Source organism: Trifolium pratense, linkage group LG5, assembly GCF_020283565.1.
Source record: "Trifolium pratense cultivar HEN17-A07 linkage group LG5, ARS_RC_1.1, whole genome shotgun sequence".
Taxonomy (NCBI): domain Eukaryota; kingdom Viridiplantae; phylum Streptophyta; class Magnoliopsida; order Fabales; family Fabaceae; genus Trifolium; species Trifolium pratense.
In genome coordinates this window covers 22,379,346-22,405,734 of record NC_060063.1, presented here as the reverse complement: position 1 = coordinate 22,405,734, position 26,389 = coordinate 22,379,346, and the positions used below count along the sequence as shown (strand labels likewise).

Below are 26,389 nucleotides of genomic sequence, written 5' to 3'. Positions count from 1 at the left end.
CGCCTGATTTAAAGTCTCAGTATCTCAAGGTTGTGAGTTCAACTCCCAATCTCTAGTGCTTTTGTTTTATTTTATTTTAACCCATTTATAATCAACACTTCATAGGCTCTTTCAAAATTGTTTCCTTTTTCAAAATGGTGAGTTTTTTATAAATAAAATCACTACTTTAGTAAAAACAAAATCACTACTTATAAATAACTTCACTATTTATTTTTTAAAAAACTACATTTTATTATTTCTTTAAAAATAAAGAATTAATTCCTAAAATTAAGATACAATTTTATTAAAAACACTATCAATTTTTAATGTTATTAGCTTCAAGGTGTATTTTGTTATTATTGATTTTAAAATGATTATTATTTTTACATTATTGATGTTTACATTTTAAATAAAAGATTACATTTTGAAAAAATTTATCGGTTCATTTTTAATGATATATTGCTTAATTTTATATTTATCGATTCAATTTCAACACTGCGGAATTACCTTTTCTTCATGTTAGTTCTGACTATTTTTGATGTTGTTGATACTATTTATAATTTAAATAAATGTTGTTTTTTTTAAAAAAATTATTTTTTATTAGGAGTCCATTTTTATTATTTGTCCCGAGCCTCCAAAATGAAGATTTTAGTCCATGATTCCATTACACCGAGTTCACCCAAAATTGAAATGTGAAAAGTAGCCGAATCTGTGTAATTTAAGATGAAAGCAATAGACCCATTTAATAGCACTAAGTGTTTCCATACCCCGTTTTTTTTTCAAATCTATCATCTATGTCTGAGGGTATGGATGTTGTAAGGAAAACCTCATTGCTCCAGTCAAATGACAACAAATAAGTTTCATTATGTGTTTCACCGGCTGATAGACAGTGAGAGAGTCCATCTATGTACAATTGTTCATCATATATATACTTATGGTCCATATTGATATCAAGTTTTCTCCAAGAGTTACTTCTTAGACTATATATGTTCCCTTGCTTGCACATCATGGTCACAATTAGTTTCTTCAATAACTTGTCCATGGCACATCACTTTATAGTCGTCTATGTGACGATCAAGGTTTTAAATTGCGGTTGCGGTCGGATGCTGCGAATGCGTTCATTGCGGATGCTACAGCGCGCAATGCGGTTGTTGTGGCGTGAAATCTTTTTGAAATTTCACAAGTTATATATAATGAAACTACTATGTAACTACACTATTTATCCATCATTGTATAGTCTTAGTCTATTCCATAAACACTAATTTGAATGTTCTTAAAATACACGATTGGGAGATCATTAAAATTAAGATTTTTCATTAGATTTGACACAAATTATGATTTGAAGTTCATAAATTTTATTTTTTGGTGAGAAAATTTGAACGAACATCGCCGAAAACGTCTGATGCGGCTTCTGATGCGATTATGATGCAGTCGTACACGTGAATTAAGATCGCACCGCAATGCGATTGCGGAGGCTACCACATCAGCAATACTGTGGCCGCAATTGCGGATGCGGACTGCAATTTAAAACCTTGGTGATGATCATAACCAAATCCATGATGATCAACATGAACATACCAATAAGGTCCAGAATCAAGAGGGCTTGGAGGAATGACGTTAAATTGATTAGTAGATGGATTCCACAATATAATTCTCACGCAAAGCACAAAACAAACAAAGTGTTCCACGAACACTGCAATAACCTTAGAATATCAAAACCAGAATCTTTCAAATATATAGGATCTAATTTGACATTTGGCCAATCTAATTTGACTCTATTTTCAAACCTCTCACCAGAAACACAATACAACTCATATGTGTCATCGCTATAATAACTGTCCCAAGGGCTAAATGTTTGATGTATGAATACAGTTGCATCATCATTATTGATGGATTGTGATAATTCAAAGTTAGTTAAGAAGTTAGTTTGTGTCCTTTAAGGTAGTTTGTTAGTTAACTAATCTACCAAGTTAGTTAGAAGTTAGTTTCTAAGCCAAATAGTTTGTTACTTGTAGTCTAAGTAACCCGTATAAATACACCTATGTGTATCACTTGTAAAATACTTTTTACTTTGGCCCAGTAGTGGATGAATAAAAACTTTTACTTTCCTCTTAATTTCATCTTCTTCTACCTCACAAAATCAAGAACACAGTTCCCTTCCTTTCCATCACAGTTTTCTGCAAAACTGTGAACTTGTGCCCATAGGCTTGCCTTGAGCCTCTGCATTGTGCTTTGTGTGTGTGTGCTTGATGCTTTTGTTGCGCCAACAATAATAAGGGTGATCCTTTGTTAGGAAATTGTTGCGGTACATAGTCATGAAATAAGGGTTATCAAATAAGAGGGACCATGTGATGTAGGAGGATTTCTTCTGTATATTATTATTTTAGTTAGATTTAGCTTTATTATATTTTAGGTTGATTTCTTATTTTTATATTTCATCTAGATTAGTTATTTTTATATTTTAGGTAGATTTTTTATTTTTATTTAGTTAGGTTTGTTATTTTCTTTTACAATCTTTTAGGAGATTTGTTATTTTTATTTTCCACTCCTATTTAAACTAAACTATTGTAGCCTTGAAGGCAACTTTTGATTCAATAAAAATACAGAGATTTTTCTCAAGTTTGGTGGATTCCAAATTATTCCTTCTGGTGGATTCCGGAAGTCTAGTGGATTCTAGATTAGTTACTTTTTCTGGTGGATTCCGGAAATCTGGTGGATTCCAGACACCATATTTCCGGAATCCACCAGAAAAAGTAACTAATCTAGAATCCACTAGACTTCCGGAATCCACCAGAAGGAATAATTTGGAATCCACCAAACTTGAGAAAAATCTCTGTATTTTTATTGAATCAAAAGTTGCCTTCAAGGCTACAATAGTTTAGTTTAAATAGGAGTGGAAAATAAAAATAACAAATCTCCTAAAAGATTGTAAAAGAAAATAACAAACCTAACTAAATAAAAATAAAAAATCTACCTAAAATATAAAAATAACTAATCTAGGTGAAATATAAAAATAAGAAATCAACCTAAAATATAATAAAACTAAATCTAACTAAAATAATAATATACAGAAGAAATCCTCATACATCAGTCTCCTCTACCTCAAAAGAACTCGACCGCGAGTTCTCGTTTTGATAAAGAGCTTCCTTTGCAGGTTGACTCCTCCAATGAACAAGAGACCACCCTCCTGGATCCCATTGAATGAAGTGAGAGGACCTGTCTCGTGTCAACACATCTAAATGACCAACGGGGTTCCATTGCTCAAAGATAGCACAAAAAATTGGAAATTTATCACAAAAGGGTATTTGACCCAACTCAGTTAACATGCTTGAGTTAGTGCCGAAACTATAAGATTTAAGGTAAAACCCGAATGGAACTCGATCTACAAGCAAATCCTTGAGTTCAATGTGACGGCTGTGATGCGGCGGTTTTGCTGAGATGGAAGTCGCTGCATGCATCCTAGTGTCCGGAGGTTCTAGTGGCGGTGAGGTTGTTGCCGGATTTTGCACAAATACATCTGGCTTAGACGGAGCCGCCATAGGTAGGTCGACATCAAGTTGTGGATCGCCAGACTTGCACAAGACAATATTTTTTATCCTAGTTGAAGTCTCTTCACCTCCCTTTTCGGACACAACTTCCTCATCCTCAGAACTCGAGTCATCAGTAGATGGGTTGTTGCTGAAGTAGCAAAGTTTTTCCCAAGAAAGGGGGGATTGAATTGTGAACCTATTAAAATTTACCTTTTAAAAATATAACTCAACAGAAAGCGTTAGAATGATCTCAGAACGATCTGGTTAGCAGTAAAACAAATTCAAAGTGAATTGTGTGCTTAGTGTTTGCAGAAACTAAAAGATAAGGGAAGAGAGAATCAACACACAACAATTATACTGGTTCACCCCCTAATAGTATGGGTTACGTCCAGTCTCTCACGCTCCGTGAGTATCCACTATAATCTTGAGATACTAGTAATCCCAAATTACAAACCTCCTTGATCTAAACCAAGATCAATAACCTTAACCCCTACAAGCTTAATATCTACCTCAGTCCTACAAACTAAAGGTGTCACTCAATCAATAGTTACGTATTGACTTGAGCCAATCTTTTACAATGAATTGTTCGGATCACAAGCTTTCAAATGAAGAGAAAATCAAGTTGAGAAGCTAATAGAAGAATACACTCAGTTCACTCAATGATATACTGATCCAAATATGTGATGTTAGAGAGCTGAAGTGAGAGTGAAAAAGTTTAATGACTTGGTCGAAAAAGACAAGTGTAGATGTTGATATTTGTAGTTGAAACTCTTGAATCTTCAAAGCACCCAAGTGTGCTATTTATAGATGTTGTTTGTCCTTTGTTCCGTGGTCTTCAAGCAGGTTGGAGTGTTGCCAAAGACTAGCCGTTAGTCCTTTAAAAGATCAGATCAAATATTATTCAAATAATATTTGATGAGAGATAAGATGCTTCTTGAGAACATTCTTAGAATGATGATGTCATGAGGAGCGTGAGGTTGAGCATCTTTGAGCTGTATGAACTTGTTCTCCAAGAACAAGCACTGTTGAAGCCTTGGAAGATCAATTACAACAGCTGGATACAGCTGGAGAGAATCTTTCGATCAAGAGCAAAAAGTCTGCTTGATTCTAGAACATTCTTAGATCGTTCTCCCAAAGTATTTTCTGATTCTTGGCCTAGATCAAATAGAGAGATGTGCATTGCTTGTTTTGATTTCGTGGGCCTCAAGATATTCATGATGATCATATGATGATAGCTGGTCTTCTTATCCTTTTACTATTCATGTGTACTTGTAAAAGTACAAGTAGCTTTCTATTGTAGATCAAGTTCATAGTGAAATATATTTTATGAAGTCCTTTGAGAAGTACCATTTCAAACTTGTTGTCTCCTTTTCATTGGTCTATAAATGTCTTCAAATAATCTCTGAATAGAGCATGTGAGCTTGAGAAATAAATTGTCAAAGACATGTTCATGTTTATTCCTTAAACATGACCAAATAGGAAGCTTTCTTTTGCTATCATTTAATCCTTGCTTTAAATGACTTATATCCTGTAGAGATTTTCTTCAATAAAGTCCTTTGCAAAAGTGCTTATTTGTCTCTTGTTCAGCTGATATCAATTAAGTGCTTATTGTTGATGTATAGCTTTGCACGTGAGAAAAAGTGCAGACTGGAGAATGTTCTCTGATCATTCTAATAAACTTGCAGTTTTCAATCAATTTAAGTGTAGTGATATATAATGAATGAGTTTTTGTTCCTGTCTATATTAATCACTCAAGAGCACTTGTTAGATCACAAAAAGATCAGAATTCACTTAAAATATAATTAAGATGTTTGTTATCTTTAAAACATCAAATTAGGATTTTGCCTCAACAGTTGCGGTTGTTGTCGCCGTTTCTGCTGTTGTTATTGTTTTTATTGTTGTTGCAGCTTCGGTTGTTGTTAGCGACGTCGTCCCCTTAGTCGTCAATGCCGTCAACTTATCCGACAAAGCTTTGACCATTATAGCTAAATCGGCAAGGTCTGCCCTCGTCACCATGGCTGATCACGTTAGGAAAAGAACAGGAGAAACCTGCTCTGATACCAACTGACGCAGTACGGAAGCGTGAAGGAAAAGCAAGCGCTAATCCTATTAGATAAAAGCTCTGGAATCCACCAGATTTCCGGAATCCACCAGAAAAAGTAACTAATCTAGAATCCACTAGACTTCCGGAATCCACCAGAAGGAATAATTTGGAATCCACCAAACTTGAGAAAAATCTCTGTATTTTTATTGAATCAAAAGTTGCCTTCAAGGCTACAATAGTTTAGTTTAAATAGGAGTGGAAAATAAAAATAACAAATCTCCTAAAAGATTGTAAAAGAAAATAACAAACCTAACTAAATAAAAATAAAAAATCTACCTAAAATATGAAAATAACTAATCTAGGTGAAATATAAAAATAAGAAATCAACCTAAAATATAATAAAACTAAATCTAACTAAAATAATAATATACAGAAAAAATCCTCCTACATCACCATGATTTACGTACACATCTGAATCGCTTCAAAGATTTAATTGGCACTTTTGAGAGAATAGAGAAAAAAATATCATTAGGTATATGTGATTGGTTTCTTACCATAACCTTCTCATTTTCTGAGAACACATCCACGCATCTCTCCATTTTAACTCTCACGAAAGAGTTTTGTTTGCAAATTGCAATTTGAAGTAGCAACCAAGTTGATATTAGATCGAAGGAATAAAGAAATCCATTGAAATTTATATAATGTCTAGAGTAACTTTATTGAATGATATTTTTGACAAATAATTGAATGTTATTTTAAAACACTTATTTATGTATAAATAAATTAAGATCATTTTTTAATAGAAAGTAAATTAAGAATATAAAACTCTGGCTTTAAATGGGGTCCCGCAAGTGGACAATGGGATTGATCCCCTTAGATTAGTCGGTCCTAGAACCGAATACCAAATTTTCAAAAAAAAAATCATGAAACATTCTTCATATTCGTTTTCTCTATTTTTATATAAAGCTAAGAACTTAATTTAGAAGTGACTTAAAACATTTGGATTTTATATAATTATTTTTAGGGTTAAATATGTTTTTGGTCCCGATAGTTTCACAAAATTTTCGTTTTAGTCCCTGAAGTTTGTTTTCACACTTTTTAGTCACTGAAGTTTCTTCACTCAAGGTTTTTAGTCCCTACTTTTAATCAAACTATTGTATACTTTCACATTTTTGAATGATCTTTTATATTCATGTTTATGATATTATAAGAACATCTCCGATAAAAATTGATATTTTTTTAACATAAGATGAATTATTTATGAATTTTTATGTGCAAAAAACTAAATAAATTCATATTTAATTCATCCCTTGTTAAAAAAAATTAAATTTCTGTAACAAAGATTCATATAATGTACTAAACATGACCGCAGAAAAAAAAATTTAAGATTTTGAATGATATGCACGAGTAGAATGAAAAGTATGGACTAAAAACCTTGAGTGAAGAAACTTCAGAGACTAAAACGTGTGGAAAAAAATTTCAAGGACTACAACGAAAATTCTGTGAAATTATAGGAACCAAAAACATATTTAACCCTTATTTTTATATTTACTTTTGGATTTTATATTAATTGGTATATTTTTCTTACTTTATATTCTATCTTAAATGTTGAAGAATATATACTAACTTAATTGATAAGTTATTGTTAAAATATTTTTCTATACTGGTAAAAATAAATTTATTTTTCTATTTTTATATAAAGCTAAGAAACTTAATTTAGAAGTAACTTCAGGCATTTAGAATTTTTAATTTTGAGTCATCTATCCAAACCTTATCATTATTACGTAATGTCAAAATCTTATTCCTCCTCCATCTGACAATGATTATGGAATGATAATATTTAGTGTTACAATCCTCATCCGCATGCTAGTGAATTCGAGATTTTTGAAACTAAAGATACTTTTCTTGGTATAAAATTTCAGGACATTCAAAAATCATATTTTATAAGTCAAGTTTCTGCATAAAATATTTTTAAATTTTTTCTTTTCTCTAATTTACGAGAGTAATTGAATGAAATTTATTTTGTAAAATATCATTAGTTGATATGTTTGATATAAGTGTGCAATTCATATCATAGTTTTTAAAATATCCTGAAGAAGATTCGTCGGTTATCTCACTTATATCCGATTTAAGTAAACCAGTGAGTGCAAACGAACTTAAAAGCTTAGTATGATACACACTTTGTGCAAACATCATCTCATATTCTTCATCATCTTCTTGTTCAAATTATATACAACAGACCCCAACACAAAATCTAAGAAGTACAAGACATGCAATATTACAATAGAAAATTAACTTACAATCACAATTTAAGAAGAGTAATGTCTTATGTACCAAAAAAAAAGAAGAGTAATGTCTTTATTAAAGAGTTACACTACTAAATTGTCCCCATTTCCATTACTCTACACACTAATTTAATTTTTTTTTCTTAATTTACAACTACAAACATTTCAATCTGAATCATCATAGTGGCCATTGTCTTTGTTATGAAGTCTAGGGATTATTTCTAAGCTTTGGCTAACATGCACGAGTGCACCATATGGTGCACGGTGCACAAGTTAGCGATTTCATTATAACGAATACGAATTTTACAAAATCTACCGTTGGATTGAAAGTTTATATCATATAGATCATTCATAATTTTTTTTGGAAAATTGGAAGATTTAGTTACTATTGGAAACAAATTGAACCCAAAGTGAAAACAAGTTTGTGCATAGTACACACTTATCTCGGCACCCAAAGTGAAAACAAGTTTGTGCATAGTACACACTTATCTCACTTGTGCACCATAGAATTGATGGTATATGTCACAATGTGTGTGTGTGTGTGTGTGTGTGTGTGTGTGTGTCATATATATATAAAGAGCATATTATAGGCTTAAGCAAGAGAGGATAAAAACATAATAACTAAAAATTCAAAGGGAAATCCTTGCAAGTTCATCTTTTTTATGTACGAGGAAGTTTTACAGTTCAAAAGAAAAAGGATTGCTAAAGGCAAATATCCATAGACAGTACTAATTTAGAAAATCCCTTTGAACAGATTTGCAGCAGTAGAAATTGCAGCTCCAGTGATAGCACATTGAACAACTTGTTCATGAGTGGAGTCTTCCAATGTAAGTGCAAGTGTGGCACCCGTGATTGCTCCGGCAACTGCGCTGTTTTTCTGCATCAAACAGAATAAATGATGTTATTGTGTGGAATACCAGCAGTTAGAGAAACTGCAATTGCAACCATGATATAAAAGTTTTAGAAGTCTATGCAACATGACAACCGCAATTGCAATGTTCATAGCATAACCATAACGCAATTTAGAACCATATAGCACTATGCTCTGATCACAACATAAATGCTAAAGGAAGTGAGAAAGAGTTCCATTTTATCATTCACAGAAGTTGAAAAGAGAATGAAAACTATTAGAGGTAAATATGGTCCACAAGAAAAGACCAAGTAATAGAGAAGATCAAAACCAAAAGCAGGTGTTGTTGTTTGTATTACTTAAGAGTCAAATTGCTCTGCTGCCACATCAATTAAGTTCATACATTAAGTGTTGTGTTGAATTAAGATTGAGATAACTTGTTAAAAACTATGAAGCACAAACACAGACACCGGCACCAATAATAATTTAAGAAAATGGTATAATTCAATGTAATTATATGTGTCGGTGTTGTGTCTAACACTGGCGCGTGTCTGACACGCGAACCCACGCGAACCCGAGATACGCCTAATGTACATGCTTCATATGTTAAAATCTATGTAACAATAACAGAATAACAAAAGGCATTACCCAGTCATGAGCTCCGCGAGCTTCCTTCAGCCCATATGTTAGGCCTGAATATATTCCTGCAGCCACTCCTGCAATTAAAAAATATCTTTAAGGTTCATGTGTCAACAAAATGGAAAATGGAATTTTGTCTACAAAATTTTGTAATATCATCATCATCATCGAAAACTGTTTATATCATGTAGATAAACACATAACAGGAGCTATTAGAGGAAAATAGAAAATTATATGCACCACTTAAAAAAATTTATTGATCATTTGAAGATTCACATAATGATATACAGAAACATGTACACCAGTGTCCTAGGTAAGTAAAGGGAATATTTCATTACCCCATTGTAAGGCCTCTTTCCCAGTGTTCACCACCTGACAATGAAAAAAAAAGGGCAAGGCAACATAATTAACATAAAAAAGAACATATTTAATATGGCATAAGACAGAATTATCCCATATGTCACAACATCACTATATAAGGCCAAATATAAAAGATTTGAAACTAACTCACCATGGCCTCAAGTGATTTGTTACTGGTCTCTCCTAAATACACAAAAACAAAGAGAGAAAAATGTTAACACTTTTCCCATCTTATATATAGTATTAAGTTTACAAAACTTGATATTGCAGCAAAATATGAGCAAATACAGGCAATGCATGCATGTATACCTCTAAGACCAGCGGGTAAACCTCGTTTGTTTGTGGCTGAAACATCTGGTGGAGGTATAACACCATTGTTACCAACCTTGTTACCTTCAATGCAAAATCCAAATAATCACAACATAAATATTTATCGGTTGTTTCACAAAAATGGAAACTCTCATCATGCAAAATGAAAACAGTTTTACAAATTTATTAGATACCAAAGAAACATACATATGATATATGGTAACAGTTCTGCATGCAAGTTATCTATATCTATATCTATATATATAGAGAGAGAGAGTGTGTAACCTTGAGTGGCTATGGAATAAGCATCACGAGAAACAGCTTGAACGGCACCAATTCCAGAGGCTTTGACAAAGCTTTCAGCGATGCGGTTAAGAAGAGGATGGCCAAGATCAAACAATCCTTTCCTATCAAAGGAACAAACCTCTTCAAGGAGAGTCCTAGTCTCCACCTCACTGCTCGTCTTCAAGTTCATCTTTGTTGATTCTGTGTATCCTCCAAATGCAATTCAAAACTTCTTTGTGATTGTGATATGATATATACAAGAAATAGAAGAAGAAAGAAACAACAGAATGAGAGAAAGAAAACAAGTTATTACTTGAGAATAGTAGTGGGAGTAGTGGGTTGTACAACACGTGTACACACGTGGCATTTCTTTAAGCAAACAGGATGCGCACTTGCTGGCTACCCATTTCAAGTTTTCCAACATATTTGATTTCCAAATAAATCATAATAATTATTACTTTTTAACTGTTCCAAGGATACAGTTTATACTTTCTTACAAGAAATCTCAAATCTCCAAAGTATTACAATCTCGAAGATGTTATAAAGTACTGTATTAATTTGAAATGAGTAATTTACTTTTTGCACAATAATATATTATAAAGTATTAATATTAATTAATACATGAAAATTGTAACTATTGTACCATATAAAAAAAATAAAAAAAAAAGGTTATTTGCACTACAAAACGTGAGCATTGTAAACTCTCCCTGCAGCATAATGCCAGTTTTAGAGAGGCGAGAGCTTCCAATACAGTTCAGAATATGTAGCACCGAAGAAACAAGAGTTATGTGGTCCATGACTCTGAGGTAGTCACAACTAGAGTTTTACAAAATTATGGACAGAACAATGGAGAAAGCCAACCATTGTAACTTATGTTAACTGCACGTAAACTACTACTATTACTACTATATCTGTGATAATTTGGGTCTACAATCACACTGCAGATATCCCTATATCACTTAGGGGGGACAAAAAAATAAAAACCTGTGTAGGGCAGATATTGGTGCCCTTATAACTTAAAAACTACAAGATTATGATAACAGGATTAACCCCCCAATTAGAATTCTCTAGCAGCAATTATGAAAAATGAGCTGAAAGAGATAAAAAATCGGTGACAAGGAAAATAAACGTTAATTAATTATTGCTGGTGAATGTTACAGAAAAGCAACTATTACTATACATGGTTCACTTCAGCTGTTGTGTTGCTTTTTTCAGAGCAGATTTTAGAAACATTTATCTCCTTTTCTTCATTGTCTTCAGTTGAGCTCATCTTCCCATCAACCGTCGAATGACCAGTATGATCCTTGATTGCAGTTTTATTACCAGGTAGTACAGCATGGCTCAAAGTTGAACATAAGGCAGCAAAAACATCTTTTGATTTTGAACTTTTAGACATCTTCTGCTTATGTTCGAGATCCATCTCCTTTTCCTTCAAAGGCAACTTCCTTTTCATTCCAAGAGACTCCATTACCCCTTCATCCTCTTCAGAAGTTTCTGGCTGTTTCCTTGGGGGTGGCTTGTAATCTTCGTCATCTTCATCATCATCATAGTCAACTAGTCCACCAGACCTCGGACTGAAAATCGAGAGAAATGCATTTGCCATAGAAAAGATGATCTTGAGAAAATTGTACTGGTAAAATATAAAGTAACGCACATATACCTTAAATCAGAGTGGCCCGCAGCAGCTCCATTGGATAACACACGTTGCTGCTGCTGTTCTTTCTGGCTTGCAGCAGCTCCATTGGATAACACACGTTGCTGCTGCTCTTTCTGATTACGTGAAATAGACGTGGAGGTTGAGTCCTCATCATCACTGATTAACCACCAAAAGTTAAATAGACACCATGCCAGTAGTATATAATATCCTATAAATTTTGATAACAAAGATACCTGTCCTCATTAAAGTAGTCTTCCTCTTCTTTCTCTAAAGCCCGTTCCTCAAGCCGTCTTCGAAGATCATTTGTAACAGTGCCTTTTGCCCCATCATTATCCAAATACTGCAAGCAAGTATTTAATCTCAAAACTGCAAGCAAGCATTTATAATTGCACTACCTTTGACTTTGAGCAAGAAGTGGTAAATAAAACCGGTAAATACCTGCTCATATTTTACTTTCAGTAAATGAATGGTAGCCAAATCCTCAAACTTCACTAACAGGTCCCGGAAAGAATCAACTATATATATTATTAATATTTTCATATGCTCCTGCATTATAAAATATTATCAGTACAAAATTGCTTGAGGCATTTGATATCCAAAATCCAAAATAAATACAGACAAAAGAATAAGACCTTGCAAATAAACTCAAAAAGTTCGAGAACAGCAGAATTGAGCAGATTGTAGCGACTGCCATTAGCAACAAAGATGTCTACAATGGGTTTGAGAAGGTTGTTCCTAACAAAATGATTTATCAGATGCTCGTCCTGCAGAGAATCACTTCAAAGTGTTAGATATACCGCATATGGAACAAAAGTTTAGAGAAAAGTTTCCATAAAGCTGCAAGCATAAGCAGCTCAAAACGGCACTAATCAAATAGGCTAAATCTTCCAAAAATTATATTATGGCCAACTGACACCTTCATCCCCTCATGAAATTGAAAAGTTCAAGTATAACATGATAACAAAAGTTAACACAAATTTTTAACGGTTATCAAGAAATTAAATGCTCTTGAACTGCCAAGATACCATGGTCCTCATATGTAGTTGCTTTCTATATATAATTACAGCATACATCTGATCATTAACTCCACTTTAACAAAGACCTAAGAGATGAGCGCCAAAATGAGCGAAGGTACAACTTAGTCACTGACTTTTTTTGGTTACAACAGAGAAAAAACAAAAACAAAAAGACAAAACAGCAGCGAAACTACTCCCGGATGAAGACTATCCCCAGCGAAACTTAGTCACTGACTGATAACAAGATTTTACAAGAGGAATGAAACAAGAGCAGACAAGAACATCTAAACAAGAATGTGGTTCACATGAAAGTTAATGAGAAGGATTTAACATATAGTTCTGATTTCTATGCCAGTAGAAATGAGATACAAGTTTCACCAGGTACAAGATACTTCTAATATTCCACCCACATAAGGTGAAGGTGGGGATATGAAGAAAAATAAACTACAAATACACAGTAATTAAAGTTTGTTGTACAATGTTCAACAAGGGAGGAGGAATGTCCTACTTTCTCTCTAGACAGGGCAGTAAGACCCTTATGAACCATATAATTATAATTACATGCTCTGGGTAAATGGGTTGAAATATATATAAAGGAGGAGTGCCCTGGCAGTTGCCAAAGACAAAACTGAGATAGTATCTACACAAACGTATGAGCTTACATGACGTGAGAGAATGGTACGCACAAACCGAATAGCACCAACAACCAGATATTTTTCTCCTCTTCTTGTCAGTAGCAAAATTTTATCAATCACATTATTCAGAAGAAAACTGCACCTGCAAAGAGTAAAGAGAAACCAATTTAAATTTTTGAATGATCAGCAACATAAAGTCAATTCTAAATTTTGCAAAGCAACAAGGATATACTTTATCCGGTATGGGTGGTGTAGAACACAGAAGCATAGTAGTTCACATATGTTCAATAGAATCTCTGGCTTTGTCCCACTGTGATTTTGGTCTCCTTGGTCAGGATCTATGGATTTGTTGTTCGCATTAGCAACATTCTCTGGAGAACACGATGCTGTTATCACTTTGATCAGTTGACCCAAATGCTTCTCGTAGAAAATGTCAATAATAGTGTCCCTCTGTCAAACAAAACAGAAAGGTGATGAAATTGTATGATAAAAAACAGTTTATTTCACGATGTTAAACTTAGTTCACATATTATAAACTGAAGTTAACATTTCTTTCACAAAAAAAAAAACCAATGAAGCACAAACTAAGATATATTTTAGTCCAAAAGCATTTTGGTTAAGTAAATATCAGCAACAAGGCAAGGCATGATTGAGAGATCAGAAAAAGAAAATAAAGTCGAACCTGTGCGCCAGACAATGTGCACGAGTCTAAAAGAATACGAAGAATATCAAGAAACTGGCAATGCATGTCATCTCCAAAATCTGTTATCATTCCTTTAACCTGTACAATACAGAGCTCCTTTAACAAAAATGATAAATATTCAAAAACCATTTTGTCATGGTTCATATTTCCTTGCAAAAGAATATGAGCATTGGTGAGAAAATGGAAGAAAATAAAGGAAACAGAGAGAGGATAAGAGACACTAAAAATACTCTAACAGTGTGTTACCCATATGTTGAGAATTGACAAAAATTATTTCAGGTTTCCGAATTGACAGGAAATATTTTAAGTTCAATTAGATTGTTTACCTCCTACATATATATGTAAATGCTAGTACTACATCTTAGCAAGGAATCGACTGTCAAGAAATTTACCTATGGCATCTAATCAGTACTAGACACAGCTAAACACAACGTGATAAACATGCACAAACTGACAGACACACCACCAAAGTTATCTGATTTGAACTATTTCTTCACACGTGCCCATCATCTAGAGAGAACATGTCACCTATTTACATAGAAACAACTTACCAACAATCCAAGAAGTGTGACTCCTTCCTGTCGAACCACATAAGACCGGAGAAGATTAGGATCCTGATTCAAGAAGAGAATGAGAATATCTGTTCTGCAACCATAGCAGCAATTCCCTCTTAGAAATTGATCATAAAGAATGTAAAATCAGAATAGTAAAAAATGATATATACGGATCATGAGATCAAGGTGACAATACCCAGTAAGCACAAGCTTCTTCTCTTGACTTTGCAAGACATCAGTGACAGTGTCAAAGATGCCCTCATTTACCATATCCCTACATACAATGAATGTGAAAAACTAATCAGGAATTCATGATGAGCTTGGCATTGATGCTACATGTCAAAGTTTTGTGACCTTCACAAATGAAAGTTTCCTCAACGTTCTAACTTTAAGGAACTGACATATATTTTTTTTGAACAAGGGAACTGACATATATTAGACATGACTTTTAATAACTACATCTCAAAAGTTGCTTTCAGAAGCTTTTTACACTAATTAAAGCTTCCTTCCTAGGCATTGTGAAGAAACCAAACTGAAGATATGAAATCTTCTGTAAACCAAGTATTGTCATAGCTTAAAAATCAAAATTGTGCAGCATCAAATTTCAAAAGTAAATGCAACTCTGCAAATCCCCCAATCAAATACACCAATAAAAGCATTACCAATTATTTAAATAATCCAATTATTTCGTAAGAAATTAGACAAGCATACTTGAGATGTAATACCAAACTCTGCCTACATAATTAAAAGAACGCAATCAAACAATAGCAGCTGATTACAAAAAATTGGTGAAAACAAATTGCGTACTAGGTTGATGCTGCGTGTAAACTTGTACCGCTCCAGATGCTACATACCTAAAAAGTCGAAGCTGCTGTACCATCGGTAAGCTCTTGCTTAAACCACAAAACTCATGCAAGAAATGGATCTATCCATAGTATAGAGAAGCAGAAAAAACAACATTAAAATTCAGCAATGATGTTATCTTGCAAAAATTCTGGCATTAACATTAAAGAAGTTTAAAACTACAAGATAGTAAAAACTCTTAATATAATTTATAAGAATACAAAATTAAGCTCAACCGAAATTCTAAAATATCCTTCAAGCTTAGGAAAAATTGAACACAACAAACCATTGTCAAATATAGCCTATTAAAGATCCCACATCATCTACTATATGGCCATAATACTACTAACTTTATGGCTGAGTTAAGCCTAGTTTGTTGCTAAATATAATATAAAATCACAACCTATTCCATTTTCAATCCTAACGTCTCCATATGTCGAGCCCTAGTGTACGTACAAAACCCATGTCTGGGTACAATGGTCACAATACACACTATAGTGACTTGTATAACTCTCTCCTAAAGGTAGCCTTTTAGGTTAAGCAAGGCTCGTCTCATTCCATTCTTTTTTTAATATTTCTAATTAAGCTTAAATGCACTTTTGGTCCCCCCCCCCCCCCCCCCCCCCCCCCCCCCCCCCCCCCCCCCCCCCTATTTTACTGAAATAGGATTTTTAGTCCCCCAATCTCAAAAGTTCAGGATTTTTTCCTACAATCCCATTTGGAGATTATATTTTATAAAGTATCATATTAATGATGTGGAATTCCATTTGTTGATGTAACATTGCTAATTTTGACATAAAACCATGTTACAACATTTTTTTAAAATTTCATTAATCAAATTTAACCTATTCTTCTAAAACAGAAGTCATATCATCAAATGTAATCCCAAATTATTAATATGACACACACAAAATAAGCCCCAAACTAGATTGTGGGGAAAATCACTAAGCTTGTGAAATAGGGGGGGCTAAATTACCACCAGATTTAGAAATGGAGAGACTGAAATCCTATTTCAGTTAAAATAGGGGGACCAAAAGTGAATTGAGTCCTAATACGACATGTTGGCACATATAGTGTTGTGACAACTATAACTTATTAGGCCACATTTAGCTCCAACGCACACACAGTGCTATGAACTCATAACTAAAGGAAAGGGAGATTTTCATGTTGATAACAAAACTAGAAACTTGAATAACAACCCGACTCGAGATAAGTAATCATCAAAAGGTATGGACTAAAAATTGGAGATAATTAACAATTACTAGTAGACAATAATATTGAAAATAGATTACAATTAGTTGAAAATATATATTAGGATCTTTGTATTTATTGTATAGGGTTATTATCTAGCCATATCATATCATGTAAATAGCAATACTATTTCCTATATTTTTATTTATTGCCTTGAGCCTATATAAAACCGACTCCCGTGTGCAGTTGAAACACAGTTTCTCCATCTCATGCTTGTGTTCTCTCCAATTCAACAGAACCAAAGTTCCACTATTCAAGTAGCTTAATGTTAGGCCCACTATCATTAATAGGTCTTCTATTAATTTGGCGAGGGGAGGTACATGTGGTGTGGGTTCAAGGAGAGAGAAAAGGGAAATAAACGTGTAGGCCAAGTGGTAATAAATGAGGGGAGAAGGGAACGTGGGAATCATGGAAGGAGTGTTGTTTTTGGACAACTAAGTAGTGGGCCATTCCCATCCCAGCAAGGGGGTGCTCCCATCAACCGAGAGTATCATTTTCTTTAATTTCTTTAAGAAGTATATATCTAACCATTGTTAAGCTTTCGTACTTCATTTTCCATTGTAAAGAGGATACTCCCTCTGAGTTCATAATCTTTTGCCAAGTGTCTTTCTCACAAGAGAAATTTCTATCTCAAATTTTCATATTTCTTTCAAGTAATAACCTAGAAGAGCAACAGGGACCATTTACCAATGGAACCTCTGATGAATTGTATTTATTCTTTTAGTGAAATTTCAAGAAATGTGACAGGTGGGGAAAATGTCAGCGGGAGAAATAACAATTTTTCATGCAGGAAATAATGTAAGAATGTTGCTATCACTAAGACAAATAGAAGACTTTACCATATTTTTCTTTGATTCAAGAGAGGTAGTGGGAGATTTTAACCTAGCAAACAACTCCCGGATAAATGTACTGTCATCTTTTAATAAAGAAACAACCTAAAATGTAGCAATGAAGTCAAAACTAAAGATAATGACCAATATATTAAAATAGAAGTCTTCTTTCCATACTAATCAAAATCTTACAGTGGCGTTGTTTGCATGTATCATAGAGTTGAGATTTGCAGCAGTTGCCTCATCTAATATTCTGGCCAAAACAACATCCTGAAAGCAGTCAGAGAAGATAAGAAACAGATTTATCAGAGAAAGAGAACAAAATAAAATTCTAAGGAGTCAAACCTTCAAAAAACCAATTCTATATGTTTGATGTATCTTTGATAACACAATTGAATTTTTTATTGGTATGGCCTGCAAAATACAGTAGCTGGACATAAGTTAAACGTTCGAATCTATCTAACACCTTGTTTCTTTCCCACGATAGAAGTAAAAAGTTCACAAAATATACCTCCTTAAAAACAACATGCTCCTTTAAGAATTCACGATGATGTTGAACATGAGGAACCTCTGGATCATCTGAAATAACAAAAATAACAGAAGAGTTTCAAGAAAGAAAAATATTTTCGGGTTCAAATACACACACACACACACACAGAAATAAGATTAGTTGAAAAAAAAAAATGTTATAAACTTACATTCAAGAGCACCAATTATGTCCATTATAAATTCATCAATGAACATTCGCTCAAAAATTTGTGTACTATTAAGTAAAACTGCATCAGAACAAAAATGTCAATAATGTAAAAAGGATAAAATGTCAATGGAGTAATTGAAATAAAAATGGCATAAAATATGGATACTGACTGATCCCTTTCATTATTTTGAAAATCATGTGAAGGCCATCAGTATTTTCCAAATCTTCACAAACTCTGAACAATTCAACGAGCTTCCGAAAAAAATCTTGCTGCATTCAAAATATAAATGAGAGGAAGCACGGGGTGAAGAAGAAACTTACAAAAGATTCTAAGGCACTCTGTCATACAGATGAATGCAATTAAAAAATGAACAAAATGAGCACAAGACCACTCTAAGTTCCCACTTCCCAAGCAAGATGGGCTGTTGTATTAGGTGAATTCTAAACATGGTCAACCATAATTTAGGTGGTCCATGGTGCACCACAGCTATTGACACTCAGATTCATCTCTACCGCACCCTCTCATCATGGACCGTCCACATCATAATTCAAAACCTTCCGCTCTTTGTCTCTCTTTCAAGCCTATCTTTGGTGGTTGGACTTTGCCATGCCGCCTTCCTTCCCAGGTACGATCTTCTTTGCAGCCAACCAGAGAGCACCACAGTGATGCACCATTGTCCTTCATCACCAAGTATGAGTCCACAAACAATGTATACATTCCAGTCAAAGAGCACTGCCGCCCCACCTCGACCTTTTGGCGATAGCGCTTCCACGGTCAAATCCTATTTTCTGTCGTTGCAAGCACAGTTTCGCCAACCTCCACTTACAACCATGAGATCTTCCCCATTTGAAACTTCCACCGCACCAGATTTAACGGTCACCTCAAAGAACTAAGCATTTCTAGGTCTGGTGTTTTCTGGAAACACCGAAACACCGTCAAACTTCAGCCAAACTCCTCACCGACTCTTGTTTCCCCTTCATCGCCATCATAGTGGCAATGACATCATTATGAATGTTAAAGGTGTCACCCTTGGTTTACGACATTGATGTGGTTCTACTGTATGAATATGAGGTACTGATCAATATCTGGTTCTACTGTATGGTGCACCATGTGCCACCAATGATGGTGGTCCGTGTTAAATTGGTGAATAGTATTATAGGGAAATAATTCAATTTATGCAGTTTTTATTTCGCTCTTATTTTTACTATTCTCTTCACTTAATTTTAGAATGGTCATTAATAGTATTAATGTACCTTAATCTACATATTGTAACCTATCACTATATGTACATTTATAAATCCGAAATAATATTCAATATTTTTATCAATCTTGAAACATTGCATAAATGAGAGGTCATACATGACTTCAAATAATTATTTAACCCATCTTATCCTTTTGATCCTTGATTGCTTATTACAAATGAATTAAAGTTTTGTGAAGGCTGTCTAATTTCCACAACCTACAATATTTTTTGTTTACATGTATTTGGACAAGAAATTCCTAGATCCCGATTACACAACAATCCACCATAATAAACACCACCACAAACAAATTAGAGTTGTTGAAATTGTCAATTGGAAAATTACCAAATTGGAATACTTGGAATGAAATGACAAAACCTTGATTAGTGGATTTATTATGGTTGGCTGAATTAAAACTTTAATTGATGGATTATCTCCATTCATAGTGAGAGAACACCAAATCATGCAGAATGATTGGAAGCAATATACTCTATGAACACATCACATGCATATATACTAGAAATCGAATTTAGCTTACATCAGTTAAAATTAATTCTGTAAGTCGCAACTGATCCGTAATGCCACTCTCGACCACGGTCTGTGAACAAAAAAAAAAGATGGTGAAGGTGATGATGATAAATTGCATTCGAAGTTGTATAGATAAATGCATGCTTTTAAAAACAACAGAGAATGGTCGGAACTAGAGAACAAAGTAATAAAATTCAAACTCTGCTGGAAGTGATACTCTACCAAGAAAGTCAAGATATTTCAAATAAGAACCATGCATGTTCTATACGCCGTTTCCAAACACATACATAAGCCAAAAACTTCAAATACTTCTACTGGTGTTTTATGAACGGTTTAATTACTTTTAAATCTATTAACTATTTGGAGTTTTTAAATATGTTCCTATACTAATAATATTTGTAATTTAGTCCCTGAATTTGTCAAAAATATATACTTAGATCTTAGCTAAATTGTTTCTAATCGAGTCCCTGAACTTTTAAATAATTTTAATTATGTCCCTCCTAAACTTCAAATAATTTATATTTAGGTCCGTAAATTTTACAGACCTAATTACAAATTATTTAAAAGTTCTTGTTCAAAAAAAATTATTTAAAAGTTTAACGACCCAATTAAAAACCTTTTTGTTTAAGGACCTAATGACAAATTACTCCCACTGTCCCTTTTTATAAGCTCCCTTCACACATATTAAGAAAATTTGGTTATAATTAATATGTACATTTTGTGTTTAACTATTGCACAATTGCCTTTTTTGTATAGATGTATACACATTTACTTCCAAGACAAATAAGTAGTATTAAGTAGGGTTATGTTTGAAAAAAAGTAATTAATGTACCTAGTAATTTGAAAGAGGACTTATATTTAAGACCATTTTTTTCAAGGGGGCATATAATTAGGGACTGAGGGAGTTATAACAAATTGAAGGATTCAATTAAAAAAATAGTTGAGGGACCTACTAAAAAATTAGTTGACCTTGACCCTTGTGAAACTGTTTTCTCCTTGGAAGGTAAGAAGCAATATCATAAAAGCAACACCAACATAAAATATGTGTGTGTATCAAAATTATTCAAGAATCCACACAAAATGTGTTTGCAACAAACCCCATTGTCAAGTCATATTTGAATTTCTAAATGATTAGTCCACATGATCAATACATATTCACATGAACCTAAAGTCATTGAATATCAAAAGGGACTTGATAATTATTGAAGAATGCAGACTCAACTTCAAATTATAACTGAAGCCTCACATTTTCTCTGTTATGAAGATCTACATCTACTGAATTCAGATCTTGAAATTCATGACTTATTATGGAGCTGTTTATGATCTCAAGATTGGCTTATTTATTTGGTTATATAGATAATGATGCTGTACATCGAATTTTTGTGTTGAGAATTCAGCAAGAATTGGCTTGGGTGGGTTCATGGGTGAAATTTTTCATTTGTAACCGATAAGAAACATCAAAGTGCACAATAATAAGTAGCATATAATGTTAAGAGGGGATTTGTCAAAGATTTTTTAACTGATCAGAAATCAGAACTAGATTTGTTATGCAATATAAAACTTGTGATAATTGCACAGCGAAATTATTTGAAAGTACATCAGAAACTTGGAATTGATGCAATGCAATTAAATAAACTAAGGTGGTAACAGTAACACATTAAAGTAATAAAAACAAGTACTTCTAAATTTCGCTTGGAATTGTGGCTTGGAAGATTAAAAACAAAAGGTTGTAGCCACAGAGTATCTGCATCAGTTAGATTCCAAATAAAGAGATAAAATAGTGAGAGAAAAAAACATGTCGTGAAATTGCAGAATCAATAAATCAAAAACAATAGAGAGAGAGAGAGAGAGAGAGAGAGAGAGATGTAAAAACAAAATCAATCAACAGATTTAAGCATATGTCCAAACCTTAAGAATCAATGGAAGCGTCAACAACTCAACTGCAGGCAACTCCCTCAACTCACTGTTTACACTGTGAAATGCCTCATCTGAAATATACCGGAAAAAAAGGTCAGATTGGTGATGGAATAACCAATACTAGGAGGCAATCAATAAGACCACGAAGAAGCAAGCATGGCTAAGCAAGAAAAAACTAAATCAGCAAGTCCAAAAAAAAACTAACAATACAATTCAACAAATAAAACCAAAGAAATTAACAACAAGAATGCTTAGGTGACACATGATCAGTTTACTATTGAGTACTAGAACTCATATTGGTCATTGACTCAATCGAGGTATGGCAACAATAAATCATTAACTGAACCAATGGTATAGTAACATTAACATCATTTATAACTGTTAAATATTTAAGAGAAAAAATATTCAGTTAACATGTACCAAAAAAAAAATCAGTTAACAAAATTAATAATCAGTAACTGATTTTAGTAATTTCATAATATATCTAATATTTAAAGATGGTGTTGTTTTCCATAAAAAAAAAAGAAGATGGTGTTGTTTTAAGTATGGGTTTTTAGACAAAAGAAGAAAAGAGAAATAATAAAAACTTGAATATTATTGACAAATTGACAATAACTTGAAGGCTGAACTGTTATTTATAGGGATACAAAACTCCTAATCTTAAATAAATAGAGAAATCAATAAACAAATAGTGGTGACAACTACACACTATGAAAGTTAGTCTTAGGAGTTAACATTGAAATGATAAAAAAATATGAAAGCATAGACAAAACATGCAAACATCGTCCAAATATACAAAGGAATGACATTGATATTTGAATTTTGCATTACTTACTATTTAAAGTATTAAAATGCATATTCCTTTGCACATTGCAAATATTGTCCCTAAATAAAACAAGCATAGGAATTAAGATCAATTACATATTAGAAGGAAGAAAACCCAAAGAAAGTGTTAAGAAATTAAAATTTAGAAAGTCACTAGCAACCATATGTAAGAGCATCCGCCAGGTTCTTGAAAGCTGAGCGCCAGTTCAGTGGCATATTCTGGATCTCTCCATGAAATAATTGTATCTAAAGAATAAAATAAAAATCTTCCATGAAACCAGTATAGAAAATAAATCCTCAAATATTTTAAAGCATGATAGCAGCCAACTACCTTCTTGTTTTCTGTAAATATCATCAGAAATTATGCGATGCAAAAGTATAGTCTCGTTGTCGTCTTCGTCATAAACAAATACACCCAGCTCTTCTGATCGCTGCATTTTGAGATGTCATGATATGTCATTCATTCGAAATGCAAGAAGCTTACGATTTATCCAATTAAGAAATGAAAACTGCCTTCAAATACATGTGTAATAGAATGTAATAACAAGACCAATCAAACACTTATTTCTTTTGAGTAATATAATCACGAAGAGAGGGAGGTATCACAATTCTTAATGATGTTATATCTTATAAATTACGATTAATATTATAATTCAAAATGCAAACGTAAAAGCCTCTGAGAATACAAATAAGTACACATTGAGGGGAAGGCATGCATGAGCTGTCCCTCGAAAGGTGCACATATATAATACTCATTATTAACAATCAACAGTGTACTAACCTCCAAATAATCAACAGTGACATGCCCAGTGCCCTGGTCATCCCATTTTCCATCATCATTCAGACGGTAGACCTTCACACGCTGCAATTCATTAATAAAAAAACTAAATAATATAGAAGTCTTAACAAATGAAGACATTAATAGTGGAAAACACACACCCTAGTTATATTCCCAAATGTATTATATTACATCGTAAGTAACGAAGAAATATAAGAACTATATTCATTGAACAAACTCAGGCAGCTTAATTGCTGACTGTGGTGAAAATAGTTATACCATATGAAATGAGAATGTCGTCACTTCACAATTTCTCTTCCATTATCCATAATACGAGCAAAATCAAAAGAATACATGGGTAAAAAAGAAATACAAACTGGTACAAAGAAATATAAGGAAATAACTGAGTTTTATTCAACAATTCTGATTACTGAGGCCAGAATTTGGATTACAATAAGATTAAGATATAGACATTTCCTATCCGAGAAATTAGGGAGTATTAGTCTCTCATTTCCAAGATTTAGAGAGTTTAGTCTCTCCCCATCAATATTCAGTCCCAAAATAAATGCATGTTGACTTTTCCTTCAATTTCCATATTCATGCCTTTTTTTTTAAAAGTCCATATTTATGCTATAACTGTCTCATTACATAACTGCTGCCTAATAACATAATAACACTACTAAAAAAAAGTGGTCTAACATAATGCAAATAAAGTTCCTTCCCATGATCATTGTAATTAGTAAACACAGCTGATTGAAAACCAGGATCGCCATTTTTAATAGATATTTAATTTAGAGACGAGTTATCATGTCGGTTTTGCCTTTGGAACCAAGTAAACATTGTTTGAGGCTTCCTAAACGAATAAAAATACATCTTTTGAACAACTTTCAAAAGTTTACAGTAGATAAAGAAATGCACACTTTTCTATAAAAAATTTACTTCTTTTGGTTAGCCTGCAAACTTCTTCAACTTTATAAACAACTTTCAAAATCGCAGGCTAACATTATAAGCTCTATGTTTTGGAAAATTCACTTCTGTCCAACTTAAATATCTGTGCTAATACAAGGCACCCAATAATTAAAACAATTCACAACCATACCTGTATAGCAGCCACAAGCTTTTGATATTCTGTGGCATTGCTACTGCATGCAATTAACAACTATAGCTCATACAAATCCAAACTTATCCAAAATTATCTAATCATCTCAAGATTCTCAACATATACAGTTCCTTAATACCAGACTCTTGTTTCATAACCACGATGTAAAAACCATGAGCACAACCCACTAACCACCTCCGAGACAATGAGAACGTACAAAGCCAACAACTGAACCCTCACCTTCCAGTACATTTCTAAAAGTTTTTTTTTTTATTTTGACTTTCATTTTATAACTCCTGGACATTATCAATTAAGTTCTGCTAACAACTTCCTAAATCTAATTGCACTTACTAAACAATAAACAGTGTATTAAATGCTTCTAACTATTTAAAGAAACTATTCGCATTGCTTACATGCTTAACCTTTCATTTAATACTTAATACTTTTATTTCCTTAATCAACGCTTCAAAGGAACTCCTTAACAAATCTCACAATCAATTTCATTCGATATACAATAATGAAAAACGAGATTCGAACCAATGACATCATGCAAACTACTCAAACTCCCTCATCACTAGCTCAATCATTATGATTTGATCACATTAATTTACTATCATCTATTTCCAAATCCTAAAAAGATTCACAAATAAAATAAAATAAAAAGACAGTTCAACTAAATTTACAAGTTCTAACTAACTAACTAACACTTATTAATTCAAAGATTCAAAAATTCATCCAACTTCATCACTAACTCAGCAAATAAATCAAATCGAAGCTTAAGCTGTAATTCTCTAAACACATCAAATATTAAAAATAAAACAAAAAAAGCATTAACTAGAATCAAATCAAATATCAAATCAAATAAACTATAAAGCTGAAAAAAGCAAACTTGCCTGTAACGAATTAACGTTAGTCTGCGATTTCTCCGTAGCGCCCATAACAGCAACTCAAAATTTGAAACCAGAGAGATACTGAATCTTCGGTATTGAAGTTCAAATTAGGGTTTAAAGAAAAGTAAAAACGAAACGAGAAAGGGGAATTGAGGTTTGGGGGATCAACACGAAACCCTAATTGGATTGTGTTTGTAATTGAAGTTTGAAGAATGTTTGTTTGTTTGTTTGTTAATCCCCGAAGTTGGGATTAAGCAAAAGAAGAAGTAGAAATAGAAAAGAAAATGAATTAGGCGGGTGTGAAATGGCGGAAAACCAGGGGTTTATTCGTTAAATTACGAATGAGCCATTGGATTTTAGTGCCGTGCCCGCGCTTATCCATGTCTTTGTAATGTGGAAACACGTGTATCGTTGTCACGCTATATAGCGGTTAAAACGGATAAAATATTTCCAAAAAAATAAAAAAGAGGAGGCAACATCACTTGCACTTAAATACTACTACTAGTTCCTTACCAAAAAAAAAAAAATACGACTACTAGTTTATAAAAAAAATAAAAAATAATCTCTCACAAATTTATAACTGGTCAATGAAAAAAAAAAAAAAAACAATTCTTAATATTTCCATATTTAGGATAAATTAGTC

At 33.1% G+C, this 26,389-nt stretch overlaps 2 protein-coding genes and 1 pseudogene across 3 annotated transcripts; all 3 read right to left on the bottom strand.

Moving 5' to 3' along the window:
* Positions 1-730: 730 nt before the first annotated feature.
* LOC123886254 lies at positions 731-6,152 on the bottom strand (annotated as a pseudogene).
* A 2,281-nt stretch (positions 6,153-8,433) lies between these two features.
* LOC123887042 (outer envelope pore protein 16-2, chloroplastic-like) lies at positions 8,434-10,570 on the bottom strand. Its single transcript, XM_045936317.1, has 6 exons — positions 10,282-10,570; positions 9,997-10,080; positions 9,839-9,870; positions 9,666-9,699; positions 9,337-9,404; positions 8,434-8,715 (listed from the first exon to the last, which is right to left on the bottom strand). The coding sequence occupies exons 1-6, from the start codon at positions 10,469-10,471 to the stop codon at positions 8,572-8,574; spliced, it is 552 nt and encodes a 183-aa protein (XP_045792273.1). The 5' UTR covers positions 10,472-10,570; the 3' UTR covers positions 8,434-8,571.
* A 399-nt stretch (positions 10,571-10,969) lies between these two features.
* On the bottom strand, positions 10,970-26,141 carry LOC123887040 (serine/threonine-protein phosphatase 4 regulatory subunit 3B-like). Of its 2 annotated transcripts, XM_045936315.1 has the most exons (25): positions 25,750-25,998; positions 23,761-23,841; positions 23,311-23,410; positions 23,141-23,225; positions 22,990-23,039; positions 22,146-22,225; positions 20,248-20,307; positions 18,638-18,737; positions 18,469-18,546; positions 18,282-18,349; positions 18,116-18,184; positions 17,963-18,040; positions 17,780-17,875; positions 15,701-15,771; positions 15,558-15,581; positions 15,043-15,120; positions 14,844-14,937; positions 14,272-14,370; positions 13,822-14,039; positions 13,617-13,731; positions 12,571-12,702; positions 12,377-12,484; positions 12,172-12,278; positions 11,942-12,094; positions 10,970-11,855 (listed from the first exon to the last, which is right to left on the bottom strand). In XM_045936315.1, exons 1-25 carry the CDS (start codon positions 25,792-25,794, stop codon positions 11,456-11,458), a joined length of 2,589 nt encoding a protein of 862 aa, XP_045792271.1. In that variant the 5' UTR covers positions 25,795-25,998; the 3' UTR covers positions 10,970-11,455. The 2 variants fall into 2 exon arrangements, with proteins under 2 accessions (XP_045792271.1, XP_045792272.1); XM_045936316.1 differs by lacking the exon at positions 15,558-15,581 and having other exon boundaries at positions 25,750-26,141.
* Between the last annotated feature and the right edge of the window lie 248 nt (positions 26,142-26,389).